The sequence below is a fragment of the Nelumbo lutea genome, chromosome 6, assembly GCF_056320005.1.
Source record: "Nelumbo lutea isolate HS-2025 chromosome 6, American lotus-T2T, whole genome shotgun sequence".
NCBI classification, from domain to species: domain Eukaryota; kingdom Viridiplantae; phylum Streptophyta; class Magnoliopsida; order Proteales; family Nelumbonaceae; genus Nelumbo; species Nelumbo lutea.
In genome coordinates this window covers 27,800,915-27,826,148 of record NC_142689.1, presented here as the reverse complement: position 1 = coordinate 27,826,148, position 25,234 = coordinate 27,800,915, and the positions used below count along the sequence as shown (strand labels likewise).

Here is a 25,234-nt window from a genome sequence, read left to right as displayed (position 1 = left end):
TTATGAAAGATAATCGAAGGGCAAGTTCAGCAATGCTAACTTTTATGAAACCCAATATAGAATTAAAATTTTGAGGATTATGAAAATGCAAAAGAAATGTTTGAAGCTATCAATGATACATATAGTAAAGTCACTAAAACTTATGTATAACTTTTAATTCAAAATATTATGCATGTAAGATAGTTGGAGATGATTCAGTAGTTGAACACACATTAATAAGATGAACGTAATATCCAAGGAATTAGTTACTACTAAAAATCTATATCTGAGAAAATGCAAGTATCCACCATATTACATAGCCTACTAGAATCTTGAAAACCTGTGGTAATAGCATTAAACCTATCAAGGACAACAATAATTATGCAAAATCCCCATATTCTATTGGCCATAGAAGTTGTGAAAAAAAAAAACAAAAGAAATTATCACAAGCAATGATGGTAACAACAAACAAGAATAAGGTTGAAAATGAAATTGAAGATATCCCTCAACAAAATAAAAAATTCAAGGGAAAATATGAGGGAAAGAATAAATGGAACAAGAATCCAAAAAAAAAAATTCAACAAAAGGGTTTAATGTTACCACTGTGGAAAGTTGGGCCATACTAAATACAATTGTTGAGAGTTTGAGAAAAAGGGAGAAAAGTAAAGGAGAAAATGAAATAAAGGGTTTTTCATATGTTAAATCACTCGTTCGTTGGAAATGCATTTAGGGGAAGTCCTAAGTATTGGAATGGTAGTAATTAAGACCTATCACATATAAAATATTGGCTCCAAAATGTTTATATCTTAGATCACCCTATTTATAAAGAAAATGAGCTAACTAATAAAAGGGTAATGTGTACTCAAAAGATTTCAAGGGTTCCACATAGTATAGAGGTGATTAAAAATACATATTCTAGAGGACAAAAAAATGTAATGCATAAATTAAGATAAGCATTGCATAGATTAAGTTGAGCCTCTAGGAAGTCGTTTTGCACTTTTTTACAATATGGATATGAAGATTTATACTAAGAATAGTGGAGCTCTCATATGATTTTATAAATATATACTAAAAATAGTGGGAGTTCTTACATAATAAAAGCTAAAGTGTGGTTATCTTCTATATTTGAAATGAAAGATATTATATGTAATGTCAATTTCTTTTACTAAGCATTACAAGAAAAGGGAAGAATCCTCTCTTTGACAATAATCCTAATAAAATTATTTTCATTAGAACTAGGTAATCTAATAAGAACTCTATTTAAGAAGGGAACAAAATTATGCAACTCCCAAAGATGAAAAATAAATAAAATAAATAAATAAATAAATAAATACATGTGCTCAATTGCATTATATGATACGTTGATATAATTGAGCATATGCAAAAGCTATTGTTAGTTAATATCAATTTAACTTTGGAAATTGCATTGAAAATCGATTTAAGGGATATTAGAATTATTCAAGGAGAAAAAGAATATTATAAATTAACTTACCAATGCAATGATTTGAAATTGATATAATATTGTGATGCAAGTTTTTTGTAGAAGACAACCTATTACTAATTATATTTTCATCTTCGGATGAAGTGTATGTAACAAAACTCATAATGAAAATAAAGTTTATTGCATGCAATAAATCTGCAATTGAAGCAATGTAGATCCACAAGTTTATTGAAAATCTCAAGATGGAAGGTGTACCTACAAAACCAGTCATGAACTTGATAAGGCTGCAATATAAATCATCAAAAATAAAGAGATTGGGCTGACTGAAAAGCATGTGCTACTTACGGGTGCTCATGGTTTGGTTAATTGAATCGCGGGCCTTTTTTTTCTTACTGAAGCGGTACTACTGTTTTTTGGAAAACCGGTAACCAAAACCAAACTGAAGCCAATCTGTTAACCGGTTGACCAATTTGGTTAACCATTGGTTCGGTTCATCGGTTTTTCAATTTTTTTTTTAATTTTTACAATATATAATATAAAATTATAAATAAATGTATATATATATATAATATTATATTTTAAGTAATAAATAATATATAATATACACAAATATATAAAATATATAGAAATATATGTATACCGGTTGGTTTGGTTAACTACCAGTTTTCTATATTGGTTAATTGAAATTGAACCGGTACCTTCGACTTTTTTTTAAAGCACCAAATCAATCGGTTCAGTTAACCAATTTTTCAGTTTGGTTTCGATCAGGTTTTTTCAGTTGGTTTGGTTTTTTGGTTTTTTTTTTGCTCACCCCTAGTGCTACTACAACATCATTATGTTCTTAATGTACATTAAAAATATGAATTGAAAACGTGCCAACATGTGAAATAGTTGCCAAACTATTGACCAAACTCAATTTAATTGATGGGCAATTTTTAAATTGCACGTGGGTTTAATAAGACTATTGGGTAGCTATGGCCCTGGACCGAGTGGCCTATGGCCCTGGATATCATCCTTGATGTGTAGGACTATCTGTAGGCCAAGGGGAATAACCACACTAAAGATGAAGTTCTTGCTTTATGTGGCAACATGCACACACAATCAACACATTTTTTTCTAATTATTATTTATTATTTTCTTATAAAATAAAATTTATTTTGACTTATGGCTTTTAAACTTAGTCCACCAGAGTAGTTATTGGTTGAGAAAATGTTTCAACAAGCAAGGACAAGTGTCTTATCCCAATGAAGGTTAATCCCAACTATTTAGAGAGATTTGTGGACTGCTCATATCCATTAGAATAAACCTAACAGTCATAAAATAGTTTATAAATAGAACCTAAAATAGTGAGGAATATATTTGAGCTACTAACAATATATTATATCAGCAATACCACCACACAAGTCATTCAAATTGGTTGGTCCTAAGAAAAAATAAAAATAAAAAAAGAAACATTGATTCATATTTCGGTATTAGTAGGTTAAAAAGAACAATTAATTCATGAACGGTTCATTATTCTTATTTGAGTTTGACAAATAAACAATTTTCATGCTCTCACAAAAAATGGATAAAAGGAAAGATATTAAATTATAAATATTTACTAGATGAAATGATCATCATATAACTTTACTGGAAAATAAAAAAACTCCAATGAATACACTTATCAAATCTAGTGATGATTATATTTATCAAAACAAAATAAATGAAGAAGTACCATAGGCCCAATGCAGATTTTTATTTTTATTATAGAGCTATAAACATTCAAAAAGTCAAAAATCCTTATTCTATACATCAATGTGCACCCACGAATTGACATCAATTCCGAACTGACATCTACCCCAACTGTAATTTGGACTTACAAATTCTGACCTTGAACTGATCGATCATTCTACCTAAAATAAATGATTTACCAAGAAACAAATAAGACCTAAATATGAAAATTGGCGAAAAAAAATAAAAAGTAGAAAGGAAAACAACTAGAGTACGTAGGGAAACTTTTCCAAGGATCTGAAATGAAGCAAGAAACGGATGGAGGGGATATAGGACGGTGTGATTGTTAGCGTAGACGTGGGCCAACTTCTGAAGTGGGACCAGCTAAATAATAATGGGACCTTCTGCTCTTGTGCCAGGCACAGGGTAAATTATGAGTGATGAGGCCAAAGCTGGTGTGTGGGCAGACCAGAGACAGTCATGAGTCATTCCACACTGAGCTGAAATGAAAAAACAAAGACCAACTCCAAGTTCCAACAACTAGTGGACTAGTGGGGAGTGGGCATTTCCACTTGGCGCTGATTATATATGGGAGTGGGAAGCCGTTCGCCATTCTTTTTTCCAAAAATGGCAACAACTGTTAGTACCCTAAACTAAACTGTGCTCAATTTCATGGCCAACACCAAGAGAGTGGGAAGCATCATTTCCGAGGGTTATATGGCATTGTCATTCTTGCAACTTGCAACCTGCTCACGTGGGTTTTGGTCAAATAAACGGAACAAACATCTATCACTACAATTCAGCGAGTAGACTATACTCGGTGTAGAGAGACAGAGAGAGATGCTCTTGCAGGTAACGGGGAGATAGTGGTTGCTTGGTGGGACCGGACGTGGGATTGCCTGTTTATAACCCGACCCGCATGTCCATTTATTCTTCAGCCCATGATTTTTAAAACCGACCTGGTGACCGAATCGGTCAGGGGTCTCGTTATCGGTTCAAATGGTTTGACCATTTGACTCGAATGATTGATTCGTTTTGACAAAAAAAATTAAAAAAATTAAAAAACGGTTGAATCCGTTCGAATGATTAATCGGCCAATTTAACGGTTTACTAACCAAAATCAATGGTTTTGCCATAACCCGACTTTATGTAATTAACGGGTATTGTTCTTGTGGCCCGGGTGCAATATAATCAATCACGATATTATCTCATTGTAATTTCAATTTAGGCTGCGTTTGTTTTTGGAGTAAATACGTATGGGTGTAAAATTTCATTTTACGTTCGTATTTGTCGGCATTTTTCGATGTAAATTGTATTCAAGGTAGAGCTTTACATCGATAATCGATGTACATACAAAGTTACAATGGTTCATTTAAATCATTCAGTGTTGAACTCCATTCGATAAATATTTACACCAAAAATAAATGCAGCCTTAATTATTTGAATTTGAATTCAACCAATAAAATATTTGACTTAAAAGTTTCAGAACATGATAATTTTTTGATCTCTTGAGTAAAATTTGAACTAAAAGTAGAATTTGAATTGCACTCGAAATCAAACATAAACATATAAGTTTTTTAGTTGAACTGAGACAAGACATATCAAGGTTAAGCTCGACTTAGTTTGATTGAATCCTAGTAGGTGTTTGGCATTGTGAACATCACGCTGTTTTTTCATAAAAATGGTGTTAGGCATGTAGAGTTGTCAGTAAAACGATATTTATTTTTTGTTTGGAACCGGTGTTGCAACATAAGCGTTTTCTAAAAAAATAACACTGGTTTTGTTTGACACCATTGATGGCATTAGTGTTTCCAACATTGATCTATATAATCCAATGTTCAAAATGATGCCACATCATTGCACTGTTGGCAGCAATGTACCGTTTTCTCAGAAAACATCAAATTTGACGTTACTCTATACCACATTTTCCCGATTTCAAAAACATGGTTTAAAGCAACATTTTTTTTTATTAAAAAAACAATATGAAAAAAGAGAGTGTTGTTTGAAGCTCTGCTTTCTCTGATGTAATGCCTATATGGCGCTGTTATCTCATAAGAGGGCATTGTTATCAGAGGAATAATTATTTAACCCGGATACCTGACCAATTTTCATCCCCATGGCAAGTTCGTTGATACGATAGTATGGGTTGAACAAGGCCATCTTGCAATTTGTATTCTATGTTTAAACCTTGCCATGCTCCAGTAGCTCCGATTATTTATGAAAAGTGTACTTTATGGAAATTTTTGTTTGACAAAATCATCCACACTATACACACAACACAACGGTACAGAACATCCTCACAATCACAATGTGTGGTGTAGTTTCAACCACATTCCACGGCGAGACCCAATGATCGATATGTTTCACATTTTATTGAGCCACAATGCCAAATAACTCGTAAGTGTGCATTTCCAAACAGAAACGTAGACATGCTTAGGTATAGGTGCAAACGGATCGAATTTGAATCAAATTAGGTAATATCTGAATTTGAATTCAATTAAAAAATCTGATAGCTGAATTCGATTCGATATCTGATGGATATTGAAAATTAATATCCGAATTCGAACCTGATTAAATATTCAAATATCTGATTCGATTTGAATTTGATTAATTAATTATTTTAGATAATTAATAAATATATAAAATAAATATTTTATTGATATAAAGTATATAAATATATAAATTATTTATATAACTTAATTATTATATATATTATAAAATATTTTATATATTATATATAAAAATTAAATAATTGATTGAATTCAGATATTTATTAAATCAAATTAGGTCATATCTGAACTTGAATCCAAAATAAGATATTCAAATTCGACCAATTAAATATTCGAATTATCCAAATTTAATTCGATTATATCAAATATTAAATTCAAAATTAGATTTTTGAATACCATTGACACTTCTATCTTTACGACATAATAGTAAAAGATCTTTTACCAATCAAAACTCCCCTGTCAATTTTGATAAATCCCACGTGATTGGTTACCACCGGCTTACTGATTACAAGTTATTTACACATAGTCTTAATTAGTAATTATTAATTTATGATTATGATTCTCTTAATTAGTAATTTACACTCTTAATTAGTAATTTACACATACAGTCACAATGCTAAAAGAATGGTAAAAGTAAAGTAAAGAAAGCCCAAGTGGAGAAACGATTCACCAAGCTAAAAGTCGACCAATAGAAGAAACAGCAGTTATATTGCTAGAAATAAATGAATATGGAATCCATGTTTCTCAAGTACCAAACATGAGCAGTTTCACTGACGAGGGTTCACAGGCTCACAGCCATGGGTGTCAAAGTGTCAACCCACTAGTCCAGTGAGGGGACAACTCATTGAAGCAGTAAGCTTGGACCCTCAACTCCAATTGTATGTCTTCGTCATGGGTGGCAGCATTTCTAAGTTTATGTACCCCCCAAAGGGGTAGATTAAATCAGAGCCGTGTCTCACCACAACTAAGCTGTTGTGCCAGCCAAGTTAAGCAACTTTGGGCATTTCATATATATATATATACATATATATATAAAAGAAAAAACTTTGGGTGTTAATCCCTAGGCAGGGCTATAAGTATCACTTATCAGCTATGACTATGAGTGGATGGGCTAAATTCGATTAAGGTAACTCTACCTCAATCTCACCCGGAGAAAAAAGAAAAAAAAAAAAGTTTGTTAACCAATGGATCCTGCCATTTGTTGAGTAAATGGGCCCCTTTTGTCCAAGTTTAAAAAGAAACTCGTGTTGGGTTGGGCCAGAATTTACTTGGGTGGTGAAGACTGAAGAGAAGAGATGATGATTGATGAGTTGATGGCATCTGCTACTCCAAAAAGGAAATCATATTAATGAGATGTTTGAAGATACCTAGAGGCTGTCAGGTTGGAGTATGTAATGTTTGAAGTTTTAACTAAAACAAAAGGGATCACGATTACGTTTTGGAAATTAGCAGTTTTAACCATTCAAATGTGAAACCCAGAATTCAGCTTGGGCCCTAGTGTCAGTACTCTTCCGTGTGGGCTGAGCCTGTGGCCACGATGGTCCAATTGAATTACTTTTCGAAATTGAATTTGGGACATATCCCTCCAAAATGGGGCCTATGCCTATAACAGAAACTGTGCCATTCCCTTTCCTATTTGATAAGACAAAAAAGAATACCAGACCACAATGAGACAATGAGCAAAGGCGCAACCAAAGTCACTGTGCAGAGCTGATCGGGTGGTGGACTCTAGAGAATCGTACTCCGTAAAATGGGCACTCGGCAGGATTAAAAAGTTTCAAAAAGAAAGGAAAAAAAAAAAAAGAAAACTCTGAAAGAATGGATGTGTTGTTGGAATTTTCAATATAACAAGTTACAATGTTGAGTGTTGTCAAAGAAAGGATTGTGTTAGATAAGCCATCAAAGATGGAGGGATCATAGATCATCACATGCTCCTCCAACAACTCCATTTGTCAGACTTCAGGACCCTGACTTATACCCTATATAATGGCAACCAGAAAAGGGTGGACGAAGGCAGAAAAGAAAAAAAAAAAAAATGGAGACAAAATCGTCTGTCATGCTCAAACAATTTGCTAACTAGTGCTAACAAAAATGCTCGAGCATTTCAATAATAGTGTCAGATGAATAGGACAATATTTATCGTTTTAATTTTCATATGAAAATGTAGGTAAGGTTTCCAATATTTTTATTTGACATGTCTACTTCTCCATAATTTTTCTTAGACTATTTATTCTGATTTTTGTAAATAATTGACTGAACCCTATATAATGAATGGTTATATTTAATTACTAGTGGGGACCCATGTAATGCAATAATAGAAATCTATATTTTATAATTCTGTGTTGAAAACCAGTATTCAAATTAACAATTAATAAATTTTTATATTTTTAATTTTTGTTGAACAATAAATTCATAAGTAATTAATATATGAATTATGAGTTATTATTTAACAATTTTAGTTATTAACATATGTAATAAAATAATAATTATTTTGAAATTCATAATAATTAAAATAATATTCTATTTATTATTTTTAATGTTTCTAACTTAATTATTATTTAAAATATTTTTAGTACATGGGTTTAGGTGAAAATACATAGCTTGATAGGCCAAACTAGTTTACCAAGTCTGACATGGCCCAAGAGGTGAAATCAGGTCTAGTTGGCTTAAGTAAACTTGGGCTAGGTTAAACCAGGTCGGTTGTGCCTAACTTCACGAGTTGGACCGGCCTAACTCTTTGGGTTAACTCATCGAGTTGATTCAATGGACTCGATCTACTTGTGTCGGGACTGCTCAAGGAATGTCCTTGGGAGTGCCTTGAAACCATATGTGGACCATCATCTTCTTAAGAAATGGTTTGCAATAAATAAGTCGGGCTTAGACAAGATTTCAGGCCCGTAGGCTCAGGCTTGGGCATAAAACAATGAGTCCAACCTTTTTTTGGGCCGGTCTCGGCCTTTCTCAAAAAAGTCTGGCCTGAGCCTGAGCCCAACTTGATAATTTATTTATATAATAAAAATATATTTTATAATAGTGAGCCTGAGCCCAACCTTCTTTATTATTCTTATATTTTTTCAAGTAATAATGAGATCTTTCATTATTCTTTTAGGTTTGGAGGTCTTTTAAATATTTTTCCAATTTTTTGGTTGGGTTCGGGCTTCAGGCTTTATATAAGGATTGGGCTTGGTCTTAGGTGTATTCTGTTAATACAGAGGCAAAGTCTGGCACAAACCCGATCCAACCCAACCCATGAACAGGTCTACCTAGGATTGATCATTGATGGTCAGCGACTCTGCCTATGCAACCACCAAAAAATTCCAATTTTTGTTATATGTTGGTTCTCTCTCTCTCTCTCTCTCTCTCTCTCTCTCTCTCTCTCTTCTTCTTCTTCTTCTTCTTCTTCTATATTCCAATTATTTTCTTCTCCACAAGTCGTTCCCATTTCTAAGGTGTGCCCCTAGAAAAGTTTAATCAACATTTATTTCTCCCTGTAATTATCTTATCTCCTCGCTTAAAATGCTAAACAAAACAAGGCATCTATTGGGCTTAGGCATGGTTTTCAAAATTGAACTGGACTGGATGGTTGGACCGAAAAATTGGGAATTGGTTCCATTTTACCCCAGAACCGTCTTTTGGCTAAAAAATGTTGATTTGGTCAACAAACCCCTGACCCGGAAGGTTGGACATTCAAACCGTCCAACAGTTTTTGGTCATTTTTTAATTTATTTTATTTATTTTTGTCAAAATGGGCCATCCGTTCGATTTGGACGGTTGGATTGTTCGACCTAGGAATCGGACGCCTAAACGGTTTGTTGTTTGGTTCGGTTTTAAAAACCTTGGGTTTAAGGGCATGTTTCTCTTAAAAGGAATCTTATAACTTTAAGAGGAAAATGGGTGTTTGTTTTTTCTTATCTCTTATCTCTTAAAGTGGAATCTTACAACTTTTTGTTTTCTAATGACACCCCAAAAACACAAGCAAAAGTGTTCATATATGAGGTTAAAATGGACATTTGACAATTTTTAGAATTTAAAATTTAAAAGAATATTCTCTGCATTTAGATTCTAAAGGAAAGAAAGATTCACCAATACTAATATACCTCTTAATGTAATTATTGCACTGCCAGATGTCAAACGTTAGACAACAGGGTAAACTAATAGGCCCTAAAATTTTCTTATGCAAATAGAAACATGTTTGTTTGAATAACTTAATGATTTATGAGAGAATGAGGCCGTCCTGAATGTTAGTTTACTCTAAGCTTGTGAACGCCCTAAAATAGGCAAGAAAGTGGCCATTCCTCCATTTAAAAACAGTTATACCTAAATCTTAATGATTAATGCATAATTTAGTCTTCCTGAAGGTTGGTTAGCTGCTGTAAAACTATAAAAGAGAGAGTGGGGAACTGATATGAACCAAAGGGAAGGAGTCTTGATGTTGAAAAGTTTCTCATTTTGCCAAATTTCCTTGGAAATGTATAGCTATTGGAGAGTTTCCAAGGATAGGGAAGACTGGGAAACATGGGTTAGAGGGTTGCTAATGTTGCTCAATGAGAATGCAAAGGGAAATAGAGCAAGGAGAGGGTGGGTTACATGGACAACGTTGTTTTAATTAGGGAAACATTTATCATAGCTAGATAAACAAATTTATTTAATTTTTGTTCTACATATACAATATTCTAAATTGGCATCCTTGAAAATGATAGAGAAGGAATTATTCCACAATGTAAGAGGATTGTTTAAAAAATTAACTATGATCAATTTTATCATGTGTGATAGTTATAGATCATAATAATGTATATCCTAGCTACATGAGTAGTGCAATAGGTTTTCTATTTTTCCTTGTACATTATAACTTTAATCCAAACATACTAATTGTGCACCATTCCTTCGGTTATACATTGAACATTTATGGAGGTCATGGAGTTTTTTTTTTTCCGTAAACAGGTGTAATTAAGAAATTGTGATGAACTACGGGGACCGAAAAAATGACAGTCACATAGAAGGATTTGGGCATCTTTAGAAGTTTACTAGTCTACTACTACCAGTCTTGCACGTTCCACTATCACCACCACTAAGACCAATACTGAAATCAGCTCTCAAACGGTTTAAATCTTATCCTTTCCTTTCTTTTCCCTACTATTTTCCTTCAAATAAACCAAACACAGCCTTATACAGCCTTATATGCTAATTAACCAATCCGAAACGCTGGTGCCTTCTGAATTATATTGGCCATTGATCCCTTCCTCTCTTAGTCTCTTCATACATTTATTGATCTCATTGCTGTTCTAATAACGCCAGGGTTTACCTATTCATAGTCATCCTAAGTCCTAACAAGCAAGAATCAAAAGATAAGTACAGTACTGGTGATTGGTTGGGGAATCCCAAATCAATGACCATGATGTGTTGCTATTATCTACATGGTGTTTGGAAGTATGAGTGTTTTTTGGGATCGATTTTTAAGAAAAAACGTTCAAGCTTCCAAGACCCATTTTTCACAAAAAAAAATGCTTTTGCTGCGTAGGCAATGAGTAACAAACACTATGTTGTTTAATAAAATGATTTCCATTACCGTTTTTCATGTATGTGCCAACAGGTAAGCACCACATAAGATATACATCAATCAACCGTTGAAAAAAAAACGGTTGAGTCCCAATTTTCGGCATGCCCAATTTTTTAATAATCGGCTTAACCAAACAAATGAGATACATAAACGTTTGTTAAAACGCCTATATAAATCCGACATAACACCATTTTTTTAAAAAAACGACCACGATTCCAAACATCCGCTAGTCTTCATTACTGGTTCCAATGGTCCTTTAGTTCACATTAGGTCTATCTATTTATATGGCAATGACTGAGTACGTAGCTAGTTATGATAAGAGTAAAAGAGTTATTGAATGTAGAGTCCCAGGAATCGACAAATTGACTAAGTGGTCCTATGTTTTGTCAAGTAACCGACACTGTGCAGTATAGGGATCCGTGTGTCCATAGTGGTCATATATAGTCCAGATGCTCCAGCGTTTGAGTCATGTACCAAAGGCCAAGTGGTGGCAGCACTCATCGTGTACAGGCACTAAAGTTCAGTAGTAATGGTTATGGCCAGTTATATATAGGAGCCTGCAAATAGATCAGCCAAGTTCTTTCTTCGAACCACGCAGTTAGACATAATGACACAGATCGAGTTAAAGAGCATAGGAAGAGTCAAGGCTTAGTTGGCGAGCATTGATATGTTGGGCCAAATTGCCAATTTGAGGCCAAAAGTCAGTCAGTGTCAGTATAGACATCAAGTTGATGTCATGAAAAATCATGCTTTTGTATTGCATACATGCATACATATGCATGTGATGTATGTGAAGCATCATATCTGTGCAATGACAAAATCATTTACAGCAACTAGACGATGATTATTGATTATGATGGGTTTTGGGTCAAGGGTTGAAGCCTGAACCTGAAGCTGAAGGAGCACCGCCTAGCACAGCCAAAGCTCGCCGTGTACTTGAGGCTGAGGCACAGCCCATGGCAACCCAAAAAACCTGAAAGCTCAGCCTCCGAGTAAGATGTATCTATCTGATATCTCTGCTCGTTTGGGGACCCAAGAGCCGAGGGAGGAGGTGGATCTGACATGACATCTTAATTAACACTGTTAGAGAACGCATAACATAACATGGAGCCAGTATCACATCATCATCATCAACAGCACGAAAGAAAGCAGGAATCATTGCCAGTATCACATCAACCCAGGTACTCAATAGATAGTCAAGTCCAGTACTGTACAACACAAGCCAGACCCATCCAAAAAGGGGCATTCCTCATGATACATTTATAGGTCGTAACCAACAGGACATGACATCGTCCAGCAAGATGCTTCAGCGGAAGTCATGGCTTTAATTAGTTAGTCCTTGATGATGCAGGCATGCAGCTAACCTGGTCGTGGTAGCTAGGCCGTGGCGGATGGATTCAGACTCTTCTAACTCCTTTTTCTCTTCTCTTCCAGAGTCTTTTCAAACCACAACGCTGAACACTCGCTAGTGTTCAGTGGGGCTAGTAGAAATAAAAGGCTGTACCCCTGCTGCTTGTCAACAAGGACTCGTTTTTGTGGGCAATGAAATCATGATTTATGTAAAATGGTCCAGCTGAGTCGTTACCAAGTGTCTCGGTAAAAGACTTGTGAGTTGTTGCAAAGATTGCAAGAAGCTCTCTACGGTGGATTAGGATTACGAGTGTAAAGAGGATGATACCTCACACTCTCACAGGTGGCAATGGTATAACTGCTTCTGCAACCCTCTCCATTATTTTCAATTACAAAAACACCCTGATCCACCCTGTGTATTGTCAATGGAGCCCATATCTAACATCAACGTCCAATCTTGAAACAAAATCCCATCCAACATTGTCAGACGTGGGTTCACGTGAGATTAGTCTCCATGAATATTTTATAAAGCCGTAGCTCTGGCTGACTCAGTCTGTAATTACAAGTCGAATGGTTTTGCAGTCTTGGAGCCAATGGCCAATAGGATCGATTATCTAAGATCCACCAAAGCTCAACTCTACCAACCCCAGAGAGAGAGAACAGCCGGGAAGGGCAGCAGAGTTAACAGAATAACAGTCGCTGTACACCTGCAAAGTTGGTACACTGTAGATGAAGGGTGAGGTGAGACCCACCATTAAAGAGGAGCTGTGCTCCACCTCTAACCAATCTCACTGTTGCCAAAGACAAACGACCCTTTCAGCAAGCCGTGTCTTTACGCTTAAAACTTGATGGAATGATATTAAAATTAAAAAAAAAAAAAGGAAGAAAGAAAGAGAAAAACATGGACGAGCAGTCGCAAAATGTCTACAGGAACAGGACAGATGGTTACTTTCATACGAGGTGTTTTTGGGCAAAGAGCACAGTTGTGGAACCCATCAACCATCATTTACCGGGGTGCGTTTCATGTTCCTTTCCTCACAAGAGAACACCTTGGCTTTTGGCTTTTGGTGGTACCACTGCAGAATCCAAACGAGACGGTATACAATATTTATGGCCCACAAGAACACATACACAAACAGATTGAATCATTGACGGACGTTTACTACTTTGTTGTATTTCCTATGAATACTCCAAGTCCAAGTTAACCCAAACCAACTCAAAGTCGACCGATATTTGGTTAAGCCCCAGCTCGCATCCTTACCCAGGGATTGTCAATGGAGGTTTGAAATACTTGGCCTTGGGGCTTCTAAAATAGTGCCTTCAAATTTTAGCTAGCTCTTAATTATTTTGGCTAGTGAAGCCAACCAAGCAAAGTAGCTTTTAATTATTTCGGTCCGATTCACTGGGTAGCTTAACAAAGCCCGAAAACAGCCCAATCTAGAGTAGAACAGCCTATCAAACATCCGTTGAGCTTGAGACGGCTCAAACCCTGAAACTCAGCCTGAGTTAAGTCCAGGTGCGGGTCAACCTGGCCCATGTTACACTTACACCACCAGTCTGAATGGGGAGTGCAATCAGCCCTTTACGTGAGCTCAACCTAAGAGGTTAAGAGTTAAGACAATATGATGATTTTGCTTTGGGTGCTTCAAATTCTAGTGAAAGACCAGCTCAAGCCTGGCCACTGGATGCTGGTTGTTAAGGTTCCATCAGAATATTTCAGATATTCAGGACAAAAAACAATTACTTTTTAGTTTTTACTTCTGGGAACAGCAAAAACATTCTAACATGCACGGTCTTAATATTTTCGATCTCAATTTCAAGCCTGAGTCCGACTAAGGGGATCCTTTTAGCCATTTGACACATACACATGCACATGCGTACGTATCAAGTCATTTCTATTGTAAAAAAATAGGAGAGCTATACCAACCCAAATCTATCATGAAGATGTTGACTCCTTGTAGAACATGACAATCCCTCATGATTTGGCTCTATGAACAACATTATCAGCAACTTAGGAGTGTTTCCAACTGCACACCAATTTCAATGGTATGATTCCCCATGAACAGAGTCCAATGGAGGGGTTTTGGTTTCAGAGATTTTCAAGAATCAGAAGTACTGGTTCTCAAATATGAATTAATTATTGTTTTCTTAAATGGATCTCGCACATTACACCAGCAAGAGGTCAGCAAAAGAGAACCACAATAGACAGTAGGACCCACAGAATAAAATCACTTGTCCGTTTTTTGGGTGGTAAGTTGTTCGATTTCGCAAGTGGCAAAGAAAATATAGAAAATGATCCTTGAAATCAGGGGAATATTGTACCTGAGAATCAGCATAATTTATCTACCAAAAAAAATGAATCAGCATAATTTCAAATCAGTTCCATAAACTGTATATTTGAGAGTAGGTTTTCAATAATTTCGACAGATTTTGAATATATTCTTTCGGTAACAAGAAATTTTCACAAGCGAACAAGCAAAACAGAAGAGTCAAGCAGTACACCAAGGCTCGTACAGATTCAACCTACTACAACAGAACTAAGAGCTCAAAGTTGTCCAAAAAAATAGACCTGAAGCAACACCCTGAGAAACAGATACAAAATGCTTTCTGCGAAATGCAAACTTCGACCAGGCCACTAGGGGGGGACCCTAAACTATTCCCCATCACTTGTGAAACCCATGACTGCAGCAGCATGTGCACCTCCATTACAAACTTTGCTAATGAAATTGAAGGAAACATTCAACAGAAAATAATGGAGATTTGTCAAGCCGTTGACACCAAGCCTCATCCCACAGAATTTGGACAGAGAACCACAATTCAATGCAAAATGTTTGATATTAACAGAGCTTATCTAAGAACTGAGCAATTTATGTAACCATCCATAAGAGCTGAAACAAGGCCTAGTTTTGTTAAGATCACAATCAACCTCACTCTTCAACCTCATAGGGGAGACCAAAGCGCCAACGGCTAAACCCTTGTCCCATCTGACTTGTTTCATTCTAGCCATAAGCCATGTCATCAAGGTGCCAAGGTGAAGCCAGACAACCGGGGATCACCTAGATACCTTATGAAGAAAAGCTGTTTTTAAGCAAGCACCTTTTATAAATTCGCTTTAACAACTATGTTATATGCCTTATTGCCTACCCTCTATCCTGGTTGCAGGATTAAGAGAAAACAGTTAAAGCCCTATAAGGGTCCATTCAGGATGACTCACATCCTTACTGGGAATCTGGGATTATGCAGTCTGTGACATTCTGTGTACAGCAAGAATTAAGCAGATCCTTCAGGAGCTAAAAATCAAAGCTAACCACTTCAGTGGGGATCCGAAGGAACTCTATGCGTAGAGAAAGCCAGATGTTGGGGAATGTGTAATAAAGGGAGATTTTATTTTCATTCTAGTTTTTACACATTATACACATATCTACATATATCATCAACATAATTACAATCAAGTCTCAGAAGAAAAATTGATTGCAGATAGAGAGAAGATATTGGCTGAAGTGCTGAACTACCCTTGGTGAAAATTATATTAAATGGCTCCTTGGTCAAAAAACATAAATGATAAACCCTCCTCTTATGAAGATCAAGGGACTAAAATGCATCATAAAGGCTGATAATCTGAAGAAAGATAAAAGGAAATCACATCTGAGTGGCCCTTTACACCTCCCCATGCAAGAGAGTCAGCAAGGTCATTTTCCAATTTTGGACTCTACCTGAGTGAGATATTCAGTTAATATATGCTAATGGCCTTGCTTCTTGGATGTAATGTGAAAGTTTCCAAGGACAACTAGAGGACATCTGGCCTATTACCACCTTCCAGTCTCCAACTACCAGATCTTCCCATCCTGATGGGTATTCCGACCACCTCTTCTATAACAGGTGGACCTGGATTTCCAACTGAACAGCCATCAAAATCCAATTCCAAGTATCCCTTTCTGGTGGCATTCATGGCTGCTGATCAACTAGGCTGAGAAAAACCAGTTGTCACTCCACATCCCCATGGAATGGAATCCATGGTGACCCTTTTAAATTCCTTTCTCACAGAAATTCAGTGAATCACCCTTACCAGTAGAAAATCATTAAGGATGCTAACATCAATAATATCAATCAAACTTCAATGAAACTTTTACTATTTATAAGACTTCTGATAGTTTCTTATCAGATATATCAAGATATACCATATATCTATCCATTCTATTGAGAAAGTGAATGGGTTAAGGTCACTAGGAGGTAAGATAGCATACAGTATAATTGAGAAAAGAAAAGCATGTACAATTGAAATAAGCATGTAATGCCTGGCGTTAGTATTGCCACCAGTAGGCTTTGCTTCAGTATTAGGCATTAGGGAGATGAAAAATGAACCTCAAACAGTTTTTTGGATTTTTTTTATAATTAAAAAGGATTAATTTCATTAATAAAACTAGTGCAGTTACAAGCTTCCCTTGGAGAGGCACGAGCTGCATCCTCTCCTACCAGTAGGAAGAAAGGCAAAAGATAAAAAACAGATTCAGTCTACAATTGAGCCCAATACAAACTTTCCCTATTTACCCCTTACTTTGCAAGACCATAAGCCATAGAGTTTGCTGACCTCCCCACCCATTGTATTCTCACTGTCAAGCTTCTTGTTAGGCAGTTGAACTTTTTAATTTCATTCTTAAAACACCACACTACAGATTCCAGATTTTGTAGCCAGCCCACTACCACCTTGGAGTCCCCTTTTATTATCAATTGTTCCACACCTATCTGCACAGCTAACTGTACTCCCTGGATAGCGGCAGCAAGTTCTGCCCTAGTAGAGTTTCCAACTCCTATGGGTCCTGAGAAAATAAGAACCACATTCCCATTCTCATTACTCAGCACCCCTCCCACCCCTGACGGACCAGGATTACCAAGACTACTCCCGTCGAAATTCAGCTTCAAGAATCTTTCAGGAAGGAGTTCCCAAGCCATGCTCACTTTAGTTTTTATGGAAGAGCAATTAGCCACTGCTAACCAATTCCTCCACACATCATTGAATGAGAAATGATGGAATAGGTCCAGTGATTTTAGCCATAAGATCACCCTATTTAGAATGCAGTCCTTCATCTCTTCTGGGCTTCTCTCCTTCTCAGGGAAAATTCTGGCATTCCTTTCTTCCCACAACAACCAAATCAGCGCTGCTCTTGCACACCTCCACATAATTCTTCCTCTTTTGTGCCGCCAAGAGAAGAAAGCAGGATCAAAGAACAAACTAGCATCTGCTGGCCTAACCAACCTGCACTCAAACAATGAGAAGAGCCACTCCCATAACTCTACAGTAAATGAACAAGATATTAGTATATGGTTGCAGTCCTCACCATGTGACCTGCAAAGAATACACCAGGAAGGTGAGAGACAGAGAAAAGGTCTTCTCTTTTGTAGAGTGCCAAATATATTTGTTTTCCTATAATACACTTCCCAGCAAAAAGCCATAACCTTAGGGGGAACAGGCCTGCACCAAATTTCCTTAAAAGGGAAAGGTTGATTGGGGGTAGACTGAGTAATGGATTTAAAGAAAGAAGCGCATGAAAAGGATTCATTCCGCTAGGGTGTCCAAATCCGAATATCAGGTTTAGAAGGGTCCAAACATATTGTATCAAGTAGACTTAGCAGATTTGTGAGAGACACAATTTCCTCTTGCCTTAAACCTCTACGAAACCCAAAGTCCCAATTTGGTGTTAATGGGTCATTAATAATGGAAAAAAACTTTGACACAAAATGCTTTTTGTACCTTGAAACAGAGAACAAAGAAGGGAAAAGGTCCTTCAATGGAGCATTTTCCACCCAAGTATCCTCCCAAAATACGACTGAGTTATCACTGCAAACATCATACTTGACAAAACTGAGGAATTGAGGAAGAATGTCATGAATAGTTTTCCAAGGTGTTGCCAAGGTTGCCTGCCATGATACTCTCATCCCATCTGTTTTCTGAGCGACCATGAATACTATTCACCACCTCATGCCAAAGTCTCTCTCTCCACTGGCCACCTCCATAGCCACTTCCCCAGCAATGCTTTATTTTTTTTAATCAAATTCCCTAACCCCAATCCCCCTTCCTCTTTATTCTGGCAAACCACCTCCCGTTTTATCAAGTGATCATTTTTACTTTCCCCCAGCTCCCAAAGAAAGTCTCATAAACTTCTCTAGCTTCTTAGCTTCCCTAGGTGATATCCTAAACACTGACAGGAAATAGGTTGGTAAGTTGGCAAGTGTGGCTCTTATCAACATGATTCTACCCCCCAAGGATAAGTAGTTTTTCCTCCACAAAGTTAACTTCTTTTGGAACCTCTCTACCACTGGACACCAAAAGCTACTCTCCCTAGGGTTTGCCCCTAATGGAAGCCCCAAGTAAGTCATAGGCCAAGACGAGATAAAACATCCTAAACGTTTTGCTATAAACTCCACCTCCCTATCCTCCAAGTTAACACCAGCTACACAACTCTTTTCAAAGTTGATACTCAAATTTGACCATCTTTCTAAGCTTCTAACCAATTCCTTGAGACTCCTCACTCTCTCAATATCATCCCCGTCACAGAAAATCAGAATATCATCTGCAAATTGGAGATGGGTGACCGAAATACCATCCCTCCCTATTCTCCACCCTTTAATCACATCTTCTCTATCAGCCTTTGAGATCATTCTACTAAGCACCTCTACTATTGGAGTGAGGAGGAAAGGTGATAGAGGGTCCCCTTGCCTGATACCTCTACATGTTGGGAAGAAGTCCTTCACCACTCCATTGACCAAGACAGAGTAATGGCAGGAACTAATACATCTAAAAGTCCAACTACACCACTTATTCCTGAATCCACAATTTCTCAATACTTCTACCAAGAAGTGTCAGTCCACCAAATCATAGGCCTTTTCTAGATCCAATTTACAAACAAAGCCTTTTCTTTTAGATCTTCTCATACCCTTCACGCACTTATTGGCAATCAGGATCTGATCTGCTATCTGTCTCCCTTGTACAAAGGCTCCTTGGGCTTGGCTTATTAGGGATGGGAGAATTGCTTTAAACCTCAAAGACAACACCTTAGCCAGGATTTTATATATGCTAGTTACCAAACTAATTGGCCTGAAATTCTTAGGTTGGATAGCATCTAATTTCTCAAGGACTAAGGTCAAGAAAGTGGCATTGACTCCCGGACTTACTATATGATTCTCTAAGAATTCCTCAACAACAACACATAAATCCTCTTTCAAAATGTTCCAACAGTCTCGGTAAAAAGCCATAGTAAATCCGTCGGGACCTAGCGCCTTAGATCTATCCATCATAAACACTGCCCTCCCGATTTCCTCTTCTTCAATATTCCTTTCTAACCACCTTGCTTTTTCTCCCTCTAATCTCGGCCATTCCAAACCTTCCAAAGGCACCCTCTCATTCAAAGACCTTCTATAGATGGCTTTAAAGTGATCTACAAAGGTCCTAGCTATATCCTCTTGATTGGTAACTACCTGCCCTTCTAGCTCTAGTCTAGCCACTAAGTTCTTCCTCCTTCTACCATTCGCCAACTTGTGAAAGAATCCAATATTCCCATCCCCTTCCTTAATCCACTTGTGCCTTGAATTTTGCCTCCAGCAAATCTCTTCTCTGAGTAAAACCTCTTCTAGGTCTTTCTTCAATTGCCTTCTTGATTCTCTATCCTGCTCACTCAACAATCCTTGGGCTTCCTTGTCATCCATTTTTTCAATTTGTGTTACTAGGCTCAACTTTTGTTTCTCTACCCTACCAAATTGATTGTTATTCCACTCCTTCAATTTGACTCTCAGTCTCTGCAGCTTTTGATGAAATTTGATTCCTTTCCACTTTATTCCCCTTAACTCCTCGTTCCAGTAGTCCTTCACTATGCTTTCAAAACCAGGATGAGTTAACAACATATTCTCAAACCTAAATGGTTTAGGTCCACTAACTAGGGATTCCACAGTCCGCACCAATCTTGATGGGACAATGGTCTGATGTGACCCTAAGCAGAGCTCTAGAGACCAAATTTCCCCAGTAGTTTTCCCATTCTAGGTTGAATAGAAACCTATCCAGCTTTGAACACAATGAATTAACTTGAAAGTTGGACCAGGTGAATCTAACTTGCAGCAATGGAATTTCTTTAAGCTCGCAATCTTCTAGTTTTTTGAAATTATGTGGTGTACCTAATTGTCACTTTAAGAAGAACATGTTCAAAAAATTATTATTAGCATTCACTCTTTTCTATACATAATTACTTATTTCCAATTAGATACTCTGCCACAAAGTCTGTTAGGAGAAGCAAGGTTACATAAGCACCTCATCCCATATGCATGCAATTTAAACTACCTATGGAAAAATCCAACCTAACAACAAATTTACTAGGAATCCTCAAAACTAATATGCAGCCATGATAAAACTTGTCTCTGGGCCCAAAGCTTCTTGTAACATATTAAAGATAACCCAAACTGAAGTCAACAGAAAATCGTGGCATTATTCTTTGAAGATATCATCGAAACGAGACAACAAATAAAGTACAGGCATTTTGGTTAATCTTTTAACTTCATCATTTTTACTATAATTAATATTACCTAACCAATCTAATATTTAAATATGGATGCCTCCCAATCCCATGATTTGTCTAAAGGTTGATGTATTGGACATTTGTAAATACCAGAACATTTGGCACCCATGCCATATACAGACTTCGAAGTTAGAATTGCTTAACCCTAGACTCAGCCTTAAGAACCTGATGTACTTGGCGTTACCGATCCAATCACCCTGAGTGCCCAATTTCTACCCAGTTAAGAGCACTAACCTAGACTACAGCCAGACCTAGAACTCTAACTCGCATATTTCTTTAGCAGATGCAACTTTAGCTCCAATCCCTTTTATTTTTAATCTGTTCAAAACCTTACCAACCTATACTTTTAGAATTTAAACCAATATTTCGGGCCCTGACTTTTAAAATACAAAATTCAACTATCAAATATCAATAAGCAAACCAAAGAACCATGGAACCTAGCTCCTACAGTTATCACTTGTTCAGAAGCTTTTCGACTGACCTCCACACTAAGTTTGCTTACTTGCTGACTAGTATAACTAAAGAAAATGCAGATAGCAATAAACTTAGGTCCTGTTTGTTTGCGGATCGGTATGGACCATTCTGAATCCAACTGTTTGGTTGGGCGGAATGGGAATGGGATTCCCATTCCTGCTGGAATGGCATTCCCCCCATTTGAGGGAATGGCCATTCCCTCCCCCTCCCTTGGGAATGAAATCTCATTCCAACTGATTCCAATTCCGATTCCTGTCTGAACCAAACAGACTATAGGAATAGACCACTCCGATTCCAATTCCAACTATGAACTAAACGGACCCTTAAAAGAACAACAGAAAAGGAAAAGAATTAAATTCAATCCAGTGGCATGTAAACAGAAGAACACAGTAATCAAGCAACCTATCTTCCATAAAATTTAATAAGATTGTTGATACATAAAGGTTTGGTTAAAAAATGCATAAATTACACGCGGAACTCACAATTCCAAATTCAAGAAGTTCATAACATAGTACACTACAAAAGCCTCAAAAACACCCACGCAAGCACCGGCAATTACATCAAAAACAAAATGTCGACCAAGAAAAACCCTAGAAACCGACGTCGCTGCCGACCACAAGCAAGTAGACAAGAAGAAGAGTTCAACGGTCTTACCGTCAGGATCGATCGTTTCACTAAAAAATCTATTTCCAGAAGACTTCAATTGAACCACAGCTTGGTAAACCGTCTCCATGGAAAGATACAAAAAAGCGGCGATGAAGCAAACCCTAGAGGAGTGACCACTAGGGAAAGACCAATGATCGACGGAGAAGGTAAGATGTATACCCGTATTGTAGACGGGGCGAGGCCGACGGACCAGATACTTGATGAGGCCGACTAGGGTAAGGTCGAATAAGAAACCGATGAAGAGACCAACGAGGAGGAACCGCACATGAACGGATTTCGAAGCGAGAGGGGTGAAGAAGAGGGCGATAGGGATCGGAATCCAGAACAAGCCATCGCCACTGATCTCGAGGGCTTTGAGAAGGGGACGGGGAAATGGTTGGCATATGGTGTGGATGTGGAGGGACAATGTGGTGTCTAGGTGGGTCAGACGGTGCCGGAGGGACGGAGGTTTTGGTTTCTTTTCCATTGCCGCTGGCGCGTTGGGGATCAGGCGGGAGAGGCCTAGGTTTTTTGGATTTGGACTCTGGAGCTTACATTTACATAGCCCAGCAACCTGTCAGGTAATTTAGTTACTAGACTTTGGACTTTGGATGTCAAGTCGGAAGTCGGAAGTTGGAACCCATAAATTTGTGAATTCGATTAATTGAACGCGATGACTGATAAGCGGGCTGTGGAATAAAAGATAAGGTTCCACGTCATATTTAATACATGGGGTTCGCACTTTTATATCGAGTCCTTGCAGTAGAACATTTTCGTCCCTTTGCTATTATAAGAGATCATTTGGTGAGAATTTATTTTTCTTCATCAAAATTGTTGTAGTATTTTTCATCTATTTTTTTTTTTTTTAGAAATTAGGTTGAAGCGAAAATCTAATACATGCTTTACATCATTGATAATCAATTTACAACTAACATTGTTATCTATCTGTACATCATCTAACCCCACAATTTTTTATGTGTAACTGTTACCCATTCTTGCAACACCAAAATCATCTTATTTGTAAGCAGTAAAGAATTTCTTATATAGAGTAGTGTGGTATGAAGCATGATTGCCAATGATCCAATCTCTGTCTTGGCATGTAAGGCTAAAATAGGACTCTTTACAACCTTCAAAAATCATAACTTCACCATATGAAACAAATGCAATCGTCTCATTTCCTTCTTTTTTATCCCATTTTTCTTTCTTTTTGTCACTTTTTAAACTTTTGCATTCTTTCTTGAAGTTTTCTGGCTTATTGCAACAATGGAAAGTGATGTTTTTACTTCTAGACTTGTCATGGTTATATGGACATCGATTTTGACTTATACTCCAACTTTCTATAAGAAGTGCATCTGACTTGTCAATATACAATGATTTTCTTCTAATTTCCTCATTGAGTAGTTGCTTCTTACCATACTCATTGTGACTTTTTCATTGGGTGTAGAGTTGCTAAGAGACACCACAAGCGTCTTCCAACTTTCTAGCAATGAACTAAGTAACAATAAGGCTTGAAGCTCATCATCCAACACCATTTTCATTGAAACAAACTGATTCACATCATCTTTCATTTGATTTAAGTGTTCGATAATGGATGAACCTTCCTTGTATTTCAAATTTATGAGCTTTCTTATTTAAGAAAACCTTATTATCGACGGATTCCTTCTCATATAACTCTTTCAACTTGTTTCAGAGTGGAATGGTTGAAGTTTCATTTGTCATAAAATGATAAATACTACCATCCAACCATTGTCGGATACATGCAACTACTTTCAAATTAAGAATTTCCCATTCGTCACTTGACATATCCTTGAGCTTGCCTTGTTCATCTTTCAATGTTGCATACAAGTCTTTGGAAAGCAATATATCCTTCATCTTTGATTTCCAAAGAGACCAATTACTTTCATTTAATGAAATCATCCTATCTGAACTTCCTTACATTATTTGCATAAAAACCTGGCTTTGATACCACTTTATTAGAGAAACAAATCCCTTTGTAATTTCTTACGCAAATCAAAGAGACCAAACAAATACAATGCAAGCAATAATGCAATTTGTTTCTCTAACAAATTGCAAGTAATAATATATATAAACAATTTAACAAATACAATGCAATTAATAACAGTGGCACCAAAATTTACGTAACCCGCCTCCCCAAAGATGACAATTTGTGGCCTTTGTGAGACCTTCCTTCATGGTTGCCTCTTGTGTAGGCTTATGTATGTGAGACTCATTTGGAAAACTAAACTTTCCTCCTACATTTGATTGGCTAGCTCCATTGCCTTTGGCAAGAGACATTTTGGAAAGCCAGATGTCTCTAGCATTTTATTGGCTAACTTTAGAATATGACATTGAATTAAAAAATAAAAATTCAAAAAAAAGAAGAAAAAAAGAAAGACTTCCTTGTTTGAGGGTCAAAACATAAAAGATAGAAAGCGTCTGAAAAAAGATAAATATATTTAAGAAAAAACTAAAAAAAAAAGATAAATGACTTTGAGAAGAAACCAGAAAGCAGGAAAGTGCCAGCTTGGCACATTCCATTTTAATAAATTAATAAATTTGGTTTGGTTTGTGATTTTAATTCATTATGATCATGTTATTTTTAGTTTAGGGTAAATCTATCATGATGGATTAATCGTGTGAATTTGGATGAATACCTTAGGTCCTGTTTGGTTCACAGGAATAGGGGTCTGGTATCCAACTTGGAATGGATTATTTCGATTCCAATTGCTTAGTTGGGCAGAATTAGAATCCCATTCCCATTCATGTTGGAATGGCATTCCCCATTTGAGGGAATGGCCATTCCCTGCCCCTCTCTTGGGAATGAAATTCCATTCTTTCTGATTTTGATTCCGAAGTATTTCGAATCTGACTCTGCTCCTAAATTCAACTGCAAACCAAATGGACCCTTAGTACTTCTATGATACCGGTTAATTGGTTTAAATTTTTTATTTAGTATTGCAGTGAAATTTCATTTTATTAATAATATAATATGTTTTGATCAATTTGA

The 25,234-nt window shown here is 36.7% G+C and overlaps 1 protein-coding gene across 1 annotated transcript; it reads right to left on the bottom strand.

The window, feature by feature from the left end:
• Window positions 1–21,972: 21,972 nt before the first annotated feature.
• LPPBETA (Phosphatidic acid phosphatase (PAP2) family protein) lies at window positions 21,973–22,926 on the bottom strand. The gene has a single exon (XM_088952208.1). The coding sequence runs from the start codon at window positions 22,712–22,714 to the stop codon at window positions 22,061–22,063; it is 654 nt and encodes a 217-aa protein (XP_088808334.1). The 5' UTR covers window positions 22,715–22,926; the 3' UTR covers window positions 21,973–22,060.
• Window positions 22,927–25,234: the final 2,308 nt, after the last annotated feature.